This window comes from Chenopodium quinoa, unplaced genomic scaffold, assembly GCF_001683475.1.
Source record: "Chenopodium quinoa cultivar QQ74 unplaced genomic scaffold, ASM168347v1, whole genome shotgun sequence".
In the NCBI taxonomy this organism is placed as follows: domain Eukaryota; kingdom Viridiplantae; phylum Streptophyta; class Magnoliopsida; order Caryophyllales; family Amaranthaceae; genus Chenopodium; species Chenopodium quinoa.
The window spans coordinates 2350657-2364353 of record NW_018742484.1 but is presented as its reverse complement, the minus strand read 5'-3'; the positions used below and the strand labels follow the sequence as shown (position 1 = coordinate 2364353).

At 31.5% G+C, this 13697-nt stretch overlaps 1 protein-coding gene across 1 annotated transcript; it reads left to right on the top strand.

Annotated features, from left to right (window-relative positions):
- Positions 1-3790: 3790 nt before the first annotated feature.
- On the top strand, positions 3791-4582 carry LOC110719751. Its single transcript, XM_021898743.1, has one exon. It carries the CDS (start codon positions 3791-3793, stop codon positions 4580-4582), a length of 792 nt encoding a protein of 263 aa, XP_021754435.1.
- The last annotated feature ends 9115 nt before the right edge of the window (positions 4583-13697 follow it).

The following is a 13697-nucleotide window of genomic DNA, read 5'->3' as shown; positions in this document are numbered from 1 at the left end:
TACTTATTTCGAGTTGATATTATTTTCTTTTTTGGCATTTTTTGTGCTATAAAAAGTTAGGTTGTTCTAAATCTCTTTCTTCCTAAAAATGAACATGTTTAATAAAACTAAGCAACGCATCAAAATGGAAAAGAGAACATAGAAAAGTTAGATTAACTGCACCTATTACTTTTGTAGTTATACACTTATACTAGGGTGGAATTTCATTTTATCCAATTCTATATGTATTTGTTAGATTTTATATTGACTCGCCTTGTATATAGGGGTGTCAATTCGGGTGTCTGAGTCGGGTTTGGTGTGGTTGGGTCGGATTTAGTGTTTTCAAGTTAGGTCGAGTCTATTTCAAACTTGAGTCATGCTAACTTATTGTGTCCATGAAAGTCGAAATCTAAATCAGGTATTTTTCGGGTCGAGTCGGTTGGGTGAGATTTTGACACCTCTACTTGTGTATATCGTATGACTCAGATCATCTGATTGATGAGTACAAAGATTTATTTTTCATGCAGATAAATATTGTAAACCCTTCACGGCTTCACTATATTCTAAGCTAGCTGGTATTGAATGATAACTTATTGTGGGCGCGAGCGCACACACATACATACATACATACATACATACATACATACATACATACATACATACATACATACATACATACATACATACATACATATATATATATATATATATATATATATATATATATATATATATATATATATATATATATATATATATATATATATATATATATATATATATATATATATAAAGCTAGTGTAATACAAGAAGGGGAGTATAAGGGTATTGAGTTAGCACTAATATATGTTGAATGCTAGGTGAGATTCATGATTGTTTCCCCTAATCTTAACATGGTATATATGCATCTTTTTTAAACATGATGAAATATACTTAAACAGAAAAGCTGCAATTTGTAATCTCAGTTGTTACATCACTTAGGTAAATTGTTCTCTCTTTCACGTAAAGAAAGGTCTTAAATTGGGAAAGTGAACATGCATGGTAAATGATAATGCATATAGGTGACCACCCTCCCACCCCTTGGCCCGCCCCAAAAAAAGTACGAGAAAATTCAAAACCTAATTTTAATGTATCAATGTGTCTATAATTATATTCACAAACTAATAAGAACATCTCCAATATCAAGTTAAAATTCATGTCATTTTTACCTTGTGACTTTTTGCATAAAATATATGATGTTGAGTATCATCAATAACAAGTTACAATCCATGTCAATTTTCATGCTATATATCTTTCCTAGTCACAAAATTTTCCGATAATTATAACACCTTATGTCTTGCATACAATATATATGATGTTGGTTTTATTAGTTCATTTAATTAATCAAGCAATTAATTCAATGTAGCTTGTTTGAGAACAAGTAATTTAATTAACTCACTCTAGTGGTAGGCTTCTTGCTTAGAATTTAAAAGAATTTGCAAGCAATTCCTTTATACATACAGGATCGGAGCATCTTCACGAATGACAAGTTACATGGTATTGTAGCTTGGCTTGCCATAATGCCATTTAAGATTTTCAAGGTACAATGTCTCAAGCCATAAACTCTACAATAGTTGGCTACCGCAAATTGTAGCTTGTATGCATACAATATTGGACAAGTGATATTTGTTTATGTAAACTTGTTAAATTTGAGCAAATCGCTATGGCCATGTTTGGTAAATGACTTTTTGGTGGCTTTTTGGTTAGCTTTTGGCTTTTTTATGTGGTCAAACAATAAAAAAAAGTGTTTGGTAATTGGCTTTTCATTCAGCGAAAAAGCTGGCTTTTAAACCAAAATGAAAAAGTTGCTTTGAGTAGTTTTTTTTTTGTTGCTTTTGGCTTGTTGGCCCACAAATCATCTAATAAACAGCCAACAACCAATAACTAAATTTATCAAGCACTTTTATAAACAGTCGGTTTAAATAGTCAATTTCAAAAGCCATTATAAACAGTCAAACATTCCAGCTGGTCAAATAAGCCAAGTGAATCAGCCAACCGCCAACAGTCATTTGCCAAATAAGGCCATAATCAATTTTTCCACTCCAATATTAAGCTACATGCTTTAAAATCTATATAATTTACGAGAAAATCCTTTAATTTTATACTTTATTCGTTTCTTGATAAATTTAATAGTCTGTATTTATTATACACTCGTTAAAAGTCAACTTATTGTATGTATTAAGAAATGGATCGAAAAGCTAAGTATACCTATGAAGATGCTCTAAGTAACTATTAAAATATTTTGAAAAATTGCTATCGTAATGACTTTCTTGAAATAAACATACGAGTATAATAGTAAACCATAATCAACTTGAAATCATTGAGGATGTGTAACCCATTTATTCATAAATTGAGAATTTGTCACTGATTATGTCACACTTAGAGCACTCCCGGCAGTGAGGAAAAAAGCCCTCACGAGTAAAAATAAAGGTGTAAAAAAAATACCCGAGCATTACGTTAGTGAGGGAAAAAACCCTCACCGTTGAGAGCTATGGAAAACGCACAAGAGTTGAGGGGAAATACTCGTGAACAGTAACCGGTGGGCCCCACATGTACACGCTGCTTTCCCTTTTTTTTTCCTTTCTGGCTTGCAAAACGACGTCGTTTTGCCTTAAAGAAGGGCGAAACGACGCCGTTTTGAGGGGCAAAAAGGGAAAAAAAATAAGGGGGCAGCTGGCCTGACGCGCGTCAGACCCAGCCAATGGGGATGCGACACGCGTCAGGCTTTGTCCTTCCAACCAATCAGATTTTTTTGCTTTTATTACAACGGTTATATTTTTGTAAGGTAAATATAACCGTTGTAATTATTAAAAAAAAAAAAACAAAATTCACCAACGGATAGATTTTTTTTTCTCTATAAATAGACATGCATTTTGATATATTTTGATATACTTTCAAAAAACCCATAAATACTACAAATTTCCTTCTTTTCCCAATTTCTTTGAGTTATTTTCATCATTTTTATTATTATTATTATTCGTAAAAAAAAAACCCTCAGTTATTATTTAGTATTATTATTATTATTATTATTATTATTATAATTATTATTATTATTACTAGTAGTAGTAGTAGTAGTGTTAATTTAAAAAAAGTAGTAGTTTTATTGGTATTCTTATAATTATTATTATTATTATTATTATTATTATTATTATTATTATTATTAATTTCTTTATTATTATTTCTGTTAAATTTATTAATCCTTGAAAAAAATCGTATTATTATATTGTCAAAAAAAATAGTAGTATTATTATTGTTGTTGTTGTTATTATTATTATTATTATTATTATTATTATTATTATTATTATTATTATTATTTTTATTATTATTATTATTATTATTATTATTATCATTATTATTATTATTATTATTATTATTATTATTATTTTGCTAATGGATCCTAACAACCCAGATTTTTCTAATTATTTTTCTGATTTGGGTGATGATTTTGTCACTAACCCTCGATTTCAAACCTTCCTTCAACGAATAGCTACTCAATATCCACCGCAACAAACACCTCCTCAATTTCCACCACAACAACACCTCCTCAATTTCCACCACCACATTCACCTCCTGTTTATCAAGGGAGCAATTCTCAATATGAAGATGAAATGGAAGAAAGTGTTCCAGATACTCCACAATACCCTCTAGGCAGGCATTGCAACATTTCTGTTAAGGGGTTATTTCACAATTTGAAAGTGAATATCTACGAAAACCTACAGATGAAGATTTAAGGAGAATCCTTCATCAAAATGATCTGCGTGGTTTTCCAGGGATGATTGGTAGTATAGACTGCATGCATTGGGAATGGAAGAATTGTCCTACTGCTTGGAAGGCACAATATGCTGGTCGTAGCAAGAGTGCAACTCTCATTCTTGAAGCTGTTGCTGATCAGGATCTATGGATTTGGCATGCGTTCTTTGGAATGCCTGGGTCATGTAACGATTTGAATGTCCTTTACCGTTCACCGGTATTTGATGATGTTTTACAAGGTCATGCACCACCCATAAATTTTACGGTTAATGGACATCAATATGAGTTGGGCTACTACTTGGCCGATGGGATTTACCCGAGATGGCCAACTTTTATACAGGGTATAACACATCCTCATGTTAGAAAAGTCAAGTTGTTTGCTGATCAACAAGCAGCAGTTCGGAAAGACGTCGAACGGGCTTTCGGAGTTTTACAAGCTAGGTTCGCTATACTACGACAACCAGCACTTGCATACGACGAAGATATTCTCTGTGATATTATGAAAGCCTGTATAATAATGCACAACATGATCGTCGAGGATGAACGACACAACTACGCACGTGCAGATGTTTTGAGACGATACTACGAAGAAGATCGACCACAACCTACGGTGAGGCGGGCAGACCCGAGCACAAGTGCCACGGTGTTTAACAACGAGCCATTTGAATTCAACGTCGGGCGACCACCCAACATTGATTTCAACACGTATTTGGAGAGAAGGATTTCCCTTCGTGATAGAGAAATTCATTCATCTCTGAAACAAGATTTAGTGGAGCACATATGGCAGAACTTTCATCATAATGCGGTTGCATAAATAATTTTTTAGTTTGTTATTTGTAACCGTATCGTTATTTATGTTTTAATACTCGTGTTTGTATTTTATTTTAGTAGAACCACTTTTATCTAGTTCGTAATTGTACCGTTATTTAACATTCCATGTGTTTGTATTACCGTTATTGAAGTTCCCATGTGACTATTTAATGTGTTCATTACAAAAATGTGCTACTAATTCAAATGTTAAATTATAAATAAAACGTAATTGAAAAATAAAAAAAATATTATTAATTATAATTAAAACGTAATTGACAAATAAATAACAATCTTATTAAGTTATAATTGAAACGTAATTGAAAAATAAATATAAAAATTATAATTTTTATTATATTATTTTTAAACGTAATTGAAAAGTAAATATAAAACTTATAAATTGTTATTAAATTATACATTTTTATTAAATTATTTTTAAACGTAATTAAAAAATAAATTATTTTCACATATTTTAATTGTATTGGAAAATTAAATATGTAGTATAAACATTATTTCAAAATAAAGATAAAATAAAAAGATGATGTGTATTATGGTGGGGTATAGTAAATAGTGGAGGAAAAAGTGATGAGAGGTTTTTTTTTCTCCTCATTGATGTAGTGAAAAAAACATTTGATGAGAGAAATTGTATGGGAGGAGTGAGAAAATGGGTAGAGAGAGATTGAGAGGTTTTTTTTTTTCCTCACTGCTGATAGTGGTCTTAGCGTTCCAAAACAATAATCTGCACCAAAGTTAGTCATAGATTACGTAAAAAGTTGGGCATTATGTAAGATGAACAATAAGGTCGGTAAAAGTTAGAGATCGAAAAGTAAAAATAGCAATTACTAGCAAGAACATTCCAAACCAAGTGTGTAAGAACTAAGAACTATAGTCAAATTGAGGAAATATATAAGGGGCCCACTAATGCATAAAAATGTGAGAAAATTAAATGAAATGAAAGTATAAAATGTCAAGGGTCACATAGTCACATGTTTGTGGCCAACTTGGGATTGTGGCTTGTGTGAATGTCTGAATGAAGATTGAAAATGTACCGTGTCTTCAACACAACGTACATTCTTTGTTGTTTGGCCGTTTGGGTGATGCTTCTTTAATCATTATATCATGATCATCAATTCATCAGTGTTTTTTCGTAGTATTGTGGTTCTTAAATTGACCGTACTCTTTTTTTTTTTTTGGGTGTAAAGACAGTAACGGAGATACATTAAGACAAGTGGATTCAATTGAGTTTGACATTATTGTTTAACACTTAGCTCTACCACTATGTAGAGAGAGCTGCAAAAATTGTGTAAATGAATTTCGATTTTACGTTTTTAATACCGATTCTAAGATGACATCTACACATACATATATGAGTACATAAAAAAGTTGTTCGATAAGTCCTAATTCTCACACATTGAAGTTACATTGTGATTATATGAAGTACAAGATAGCAAATGTTTACATAAATTTGTGAGAAATTAACCAAAATAACGTTATTTAATTGTTTGTTTGGTGTACACATCTTCTTATCATCATCGCTTTCAATTCCCTGGGTGATTGATTACTTTAATTCTATATATGGCACTAATGGTAGAGCTCAATATATAGCTCATTGCTTGCGTAAGATGTTCACACTACTTCAAACTAATTTAACAATGAACAAATTATTGAATATGTAGACCCCACTATTCAATTAGGGACAAATTAATTAGTTTGGCCTAATATAAACGGTTCAAAAACCGTTTTTGTATTAATTGGAGAAGCCAAATTTCATACTATTACTAGAAAAGGTAAGCAATTCAATTTATTATTATTTTAATTGTAAAAAGGTGATTAGATAAGTTAAAATTTGAACATATAGTTTCAATATGTATAACAAGTTTTATATCAAAATAGTTCATAATTGGGCTGAATAAGTTACACCCAAAGTTCAAAATATATAAATAAATAAATATCTTAATCACATATATTAGGTAGAGCACTTAAGTGTACCATATATATTATGCACTTGAGCGCACTGGTTCTTTTCAATACACTTTTATGTTATTTTTAATATAAAATTTTTGTTTGCATGAGAACTCGAGTCTAGTGCTTGATCGAAGTGTTGCCTCAAACACTTGAAAAGCACCTCAAAAACTCTCATAAATCTAAGCTAGCTTGAAACATGCAAACACATAGTAGAAGAAAAAAAAAATATATATAAAAAATCCAACATGCTACCATAATCACAAATGAACAAATCAAACAGGACAACACACATAATAAAAACTACTGAAGATATATAGAGGTTTAATATTCTCATAACATTAGATAATTTTTAGACAAAACACCTAAAATAAAAGTATAAAACACACCCCTAACTCGTCTAATTACGTACCTATACTTCAATCTACTTGACATAAAATGCATAACAATTTGCTCGATCACAGCGTCAACTCTGATTTTGAGTCAAACTCCTAGTCGATGAGTGAAAAAGGAGAAAAATTAGAGCTTTAAAACCATCCAATTATAGGAAATACAAGTATAACACAATCATGTTCTTTTGTTCCTTTAAACTCTTGAAAATTTCAACGGTGAAAAAAAAGACATTTTATGTTAACCTTTGACTTTCTTGTTTATAAAACAAAAGATGTCTTATTTAAATTAGTTTAGGATTAAGCTACTTGATTGAGTGACAACTAACAAGTGCTAACCGCGATACCATGGTGGATCTAGTAAACTCAAGTACCTCAGCTCGTTGTCTAGTTGCATAGCTTCATAATAGGTGTATCGTGTGTCCGACATGTATTGAACATAAACACGCCTGAGACATGTATATATATGTGTTTGACACATGAGATCAAGTCTCTGATTAATTTTGAGTGTATGTAGCATATACATGATTACGAATCAATATAAATAATGTGATGTACACACTTGACTTGACACATATAAGCTAAGGTAATTAGTGGTCAATTATATTTTTAAAGCTCATTTAATTTTTGGTCTTCTCATCAATACGTATTTCTTGGTCATCAATATATTTGACATCACTTTTGTAGTTTCAATATTTAATAATCAATTTTTATGTTATTTTACAAGGCTTGCAAATTTATTTCTTTTTATATAAAAGATACTTCTAACTCTATAATAGTTTATTATTATAGTATGTGTGCACTTGCAAGAGCTACTTTAGCTCTATTTAGGTTTTTTTTTTAACATTAAAACCATCTTCAATAGTGAGACTCAACTTTGAGTATTTGAAATACAAATGAGTTGTTTTTTTACCTTCAATGGTGATACCTAACCCACTTCTCAATTTAGCAACTCATGTAAAGTCTAATTTCCCAATGGTGAGACTCTCTAAAGTATACTAATGTCACTTTTAATTTATGGCCCACCAAATCCATGTTGTAAATAAATTACAAAATATATTATAATATTGATAAGGGGCTCACACTTTTTGTCAAATGAGACTCAAAGTTGGATATCTAAACTTAGCAACTTTTTTTTGGAGTTGCTAAGTTTAGATACCAGCTTATTGGTATCCTTTGCAAAAAAATACTCTCTCTCTCCTAAAAAAACTCCCTCAAGTCTCATCATTGGAGATGGTCTAATAGCTTATAATTTTCGTTCAATTAAGCTTAATATCATTATCATTGATGTTATGTTATTCATTTTTTGTGTATATCATGTTGTAGATTTAGCAATATAATAATGCAGTAAATGACAAAGGTATAGCTTAAAACTCACGCATGGATCATTATCATTGATTGTAAACGTGCGCTAATACACTTAATTAGATTAAAGGTGTATAGAATTGACTCTAAGTCAAGTAGGTTCCAGTATTATTAGTAAATTGTCAGTTAACTTTAGAGGAGAAGGGGAAGGACAAGCCTCTAAGTATAATTTTAAAATTCTTAATGGCTTAATGTCAGTTAAGGTAGTCTGTGCTATTCAGCAGCCAAAAGTCAAAAAGAATAAATATAAATTAAAAGTATATAATTAAGTAAATAATGGATAAAAACTTGAATCCAACGGAGTATCTATAAATAAGAAATACAAGTAATAAACATAATTAATCCGTATATCTAATAGCATCTAATGAACTACAACAAATCTTGTGTGTGGCAAGCCACACGGTGTGATTGATTTATAAGATTATTTTATTTATTTATATGAGTGACTTTGTTTATTCATAAGAATATCTCTTTTTGTCCATACAACTAACCCAAACTCATTATACGAGTATTGTCAATTAAAAAAAAAAATTAACCCGTTTATTCATTTTAATTTAAGTTCATTTTACTAAATTAATCAAACGTTCCTCAATTTAAGTTCATTTTACTTAATTTTACAGTTTTTTTTTTTTTTTTTTTTTATTTATTTATTTTTTTTTTAAGAGAAATGATTACAAGACGTTGAGATAATGGGAGATTTTTTTTTTTTCTCTTCAAATTGAGGGTGGATCTCAAACAACTTCCCAATCTCCCCTACCTCCTCAGTCCTCACACACGCTAACACACACGATATGTATGTATCTCATTTTGCCATTTAACCATGTGTCCATGTCGAATAGGATTTGAGGAGTTTGGACTCCAGCATTTTAAACATGCGTAAAACACCTAATTGACCTTGCTATTATATAACTACCTTAAATATACTCTACGCCTCCCTTTTTATTACGACCCGTTTTTATTAATTGGTATTATTTTAAGTATCAACAACTTTTTGATGCAGCAGGTCACATTGTGTGACAGGGGTTACCTGAGTTATTTTGTTAGGGGTTATCCGAGTTATTTAGTCAGAGGGTTACTCGAATTACTTGGTCAGGGGTTACTTGAGGGTTCGGACAGAGGTTACTCGAAGGGTTCACTCGGTCAAGGGTTACTTGATGGGTCACTCGGTCAGGGATTACTCGGGTTACTCGGTTAGGGGTTACTCGAGGGGTTACTAGGTCATGGGTTACTCGGTTAGGGGTTACTCGAGTTACTCAGTTAGGAGTTATTTAAGGAGTTTGGTCAGGAGTTACTTAAGGAATCTGGTCAGGGGTTACTTGAAGGTTCAGTTAGGGGTTACTCGATCAGGGGTTCTCAAGGGGTTCGGTCATGGATTACTCGAGGGGTTACTTGGTTAGGGGTTACTTGAGAGGTTACTCGGTCAGGAGTAACTCAAGTAACCCCTGACCGAGTAACTTGAGTAACCCCTGACTGAGAAACTCGAGTAACCCCGACAATTTGAGTAACCCCTAACAAAGTAACTCGAGTAACCCCTGCCGCACGGTACAGCAGACCACATACAAAAAATTGTGTTTCAATATATAATTAATTGATTTATAAAACCAATGTTGTTAAAGGATCAACTCAACCAAAAGTTTAAGCTAATGGTTGAAACTCAAGAATATGTTTTATACTCTATCACATCCGGTCCCCTCACATGAAAGCCCGTTAGGCTTGAAATCTGGATGCGGCATGAGCCCTCCTCATATCCAACGCGAAATATTCCACTTGAAAGTGGGTGTGGATGAGATTCAAACTCATGACCTTTATGTCACACTGGCTCTAATACCATGTTAAAGGACTAACTCAATTAAAAGCTCAAACTAATGGTTGAAGCCCAAGAATATATTTTATACTCTATCAAATTTAGTCGTCCTCATTTGGATAATTACATCAATATATATGTACTCATACATTTAATATAAGAAATATTACCTTAGTGGGTCGAACTTGTTGTATTGGTCAACTTAGTGAATTACACGTCCACGACTCCACCTTAACGGTTAGACATTTTGAAGAGGAAGGATAAGGTCAGGGTCGGGATTGCCACCCTTAAATGTCCCTAATAGGGATTAAACCTCGAACTATATAACTAGAATGAAGATATAATCTTTACCTTTAGATCAGTCAAGTTTGGTATACATACACTATTATTAGTTGCTAACTTGTTTTGTACTTAATGTGTATAATTAATTAGACTAATTACAATATATGATGCCGGCCAAATAAATTATTACCCTAGTTATGTACTGAAAACTAACTTTAAAATATGTCATGAGCAGCTAGCTGTCGTAGCACGTTGCAATCTTCGAAATTTGACAAAATCTAAGATTAAATATCTAGATAACTCCATAATTAATTTATTCAAAAGAATTTTTTATTTATCAAGTGGTTAGATAGCTTATCATCATGTAGCCATATAAGCTATCATTGTGGAGAGCATCAAATTATAACTTCTAAAATAGCAATATAAAAATTGGACTAGTTGTCCTTTGTGGTACGTCCTTTATGCGTTGACTTATTAAGGATATAAATACTATTTCGTACATATCTAATGTAGGACAAATTATAATATAAAATTATTATGTGATGTCAAAAGCGATAGGCTCAATTTTTTGATGGATGTTATTTCTACGCATGACCTAAATGACACAAAAATGTTGAGATTTATATAATTTTAATTTATGATTGAGTTATAAAAGAAAATTTTGTTTAATAATTAGTTTTTTTGAAGAATTGTTTTATAATTAGTTAGAGTTAGGTAAATATGATCTAATGAAATGATAATATAAGATTGTTTTGGAAACATAGTTGCTACGAGAATCTTTCATGACATGAGAGCCTTTGCTTTAGTTGAAATTACTTGAGCTATTAATATATGTCTTTGTTGAGTAATGATTTTCAACATACATACGCCTGGATTTATTTATGATGAAAAGTCAAAAGTTGAACATGATTAAAATTATATGAAACATATATATATATATATATATATATATATATATATGGGGAGGTTCCGCTAAAAACAGAGCTTATGGTGAAAACTAAAAACAAGCAATCTTAGCCATTCATTATTAGCACAAAAGATCAGACGGTTCTAAAACCCTAAGATCATTCCAACCTTACATATAATCAATTCAACTGTTTTAAAGTTTTTTTTTTTTTTTTTTTGACAAACGCAACGTTTTAAAGGTCACTATATGCTAAAATAAGGTAACTTTATCTAAATTGACGATATTTACATAAAGTCACTATATATAAAAATAACGTAACTATATACAAAAATAGGATAGCTATATAAATTTTGATCATATTTACATAAAGGTCACTATATACAAAAATAAGGTAACTATATCAATTTTTAGAATATTTACTTAGAGGTCACTATATACAAAAATAGTGTAACTATATCAATTTTGAGCATATTTACATAAAGGTCACTATATACAAAAATAAGGTAACTATATCAATTTTGACCACATTTATACAGAGGCCACTATATATAAAAATAACGAAGGTCATATATATAAAAATAAGGTAATTATATAAATTTTGACAACATTGACCACATTTATATAGATGTCACTATTTACAAAAGTAAGGTAACTATCATCAGATAACTTCTCCTTCTCCGGCCTCCTTGTCATCAGATAACTTCTCCTGCTGCTCCTTATCATAAGATAATTTCTGCTGCTCCTCCTTGTTACCACCAAAGGAGTAGTCCACTGGCTCCAAACCCGGCAGTCAAAGCTCATCAAACGGACAAACTTTCCTGCTTCACAGTCAGTCATCACCTGTTAGATAGCAGCCAGATTTTGGTAACATTGTAATAGTACCCTCCCTGCCACAGAACTTGCACTGAAATAATGAAAGGGTGATTGATTAGCAACAAGCCAAAAACACAATGTAACTATTACCATTACCAATGTAAGAAAATCCAAAATTTAGAAGGCAATAACACACAAAAAGCAACAGAATTTTAATAGCTGGAATGAAACAAAGTTAACAGCTCACAGAAAATTTATACATTGTAATATAATTCAGGCATCAAATGTCAATTAAGTGTAAACCAGAAAAATGCAGAAATGCAACACGTGATTCATACATATCAAAGCATCAAACACATTCTATAAGCTGCAGGACATTATTCAAGGCTTAGTCAATACAGATATAACAACAACGTAAGCCATATATCACTTGAACGGGCACACTATTATTGAAAAAGATGGAATCAGTACAGCAAATGACTGAACAATAGATAAAAAAAAGAATTCTAAGAGCCAGAGCAGAAGTACTAGTACAACATCAATACACTATCATAAACCATTCCCCAAGTGCCAATACAAGGCCATCAATTGACATCCGGAAGAAACATATTAAACAAGTCTTAATTCCTAAGCAAATAATCCTAAGATAACAGAATTGCAGAAATTTCATACCAAACTTAAACGCTATATCATGTTGAACAGTTCAATAAATCAGACATGTATCAAAACAACGAGGAGAAATTTCCAGTTTGCAACCCTGGTGTTCATAATCCTTAATACATGTTCAATACTCCTGTAATGGATGAAGAAGCTTAAGGGGTATTCAACTCGCTTCTAGCAAATTGACGAAAGATCATCACTAAACATAAAAGATGAAAGTTCAAAGCTCCTAGAACCCACAAGTTCTCAAAAACTTTAAAACACTTTCCTTCACTATAAGATACACTAGAAATAGACTTCATAAACACTGATCATCTTATAGATAACACACATTTTTGTAACATTCAGTAAGATAAATACAGCATATGATTCATTGATCAACACATAACTACAATCACTACAATAACCATGTAACATTTACAGTAAGATAAATGCAGCATATGATTCATTGATCAACACATAACTACAATCACTACAATAACCAAGAAATAGTCAATATAATGCTAAAACCCTCATGAAACTAAATGGCAAGACATTAGTCCAGAAAAAGAAATTAACACTGACAAAACCAATCAATAGTGCCAAAATACTACCTCCATTCAAATATAATTGTAACATTACTCATTCAAATTACACTATCAATGCGACAACTAAATCTCAAATAGAGCGAGCACAATCAAATCAGAATAGAACAACAGATTATCAGAGAGTAATAGAGATAAACCTTCTGAACAAGATTAGCCTGGCCACGACTCTTAGGGATAGGAACAACTTCTCCCAACATCACATAACTCTCCTTCTCTGTCACCTCTCCACAATTCCCACATTTCACCTGCAAAAACCCACAAATCAAAAAAAATTGAAAGCAAAAAATGAGTGAATAAAATTGAACAAAATTGAACAAAATCAACCAGGAAATCGAACAAAATTGAACAAAGTC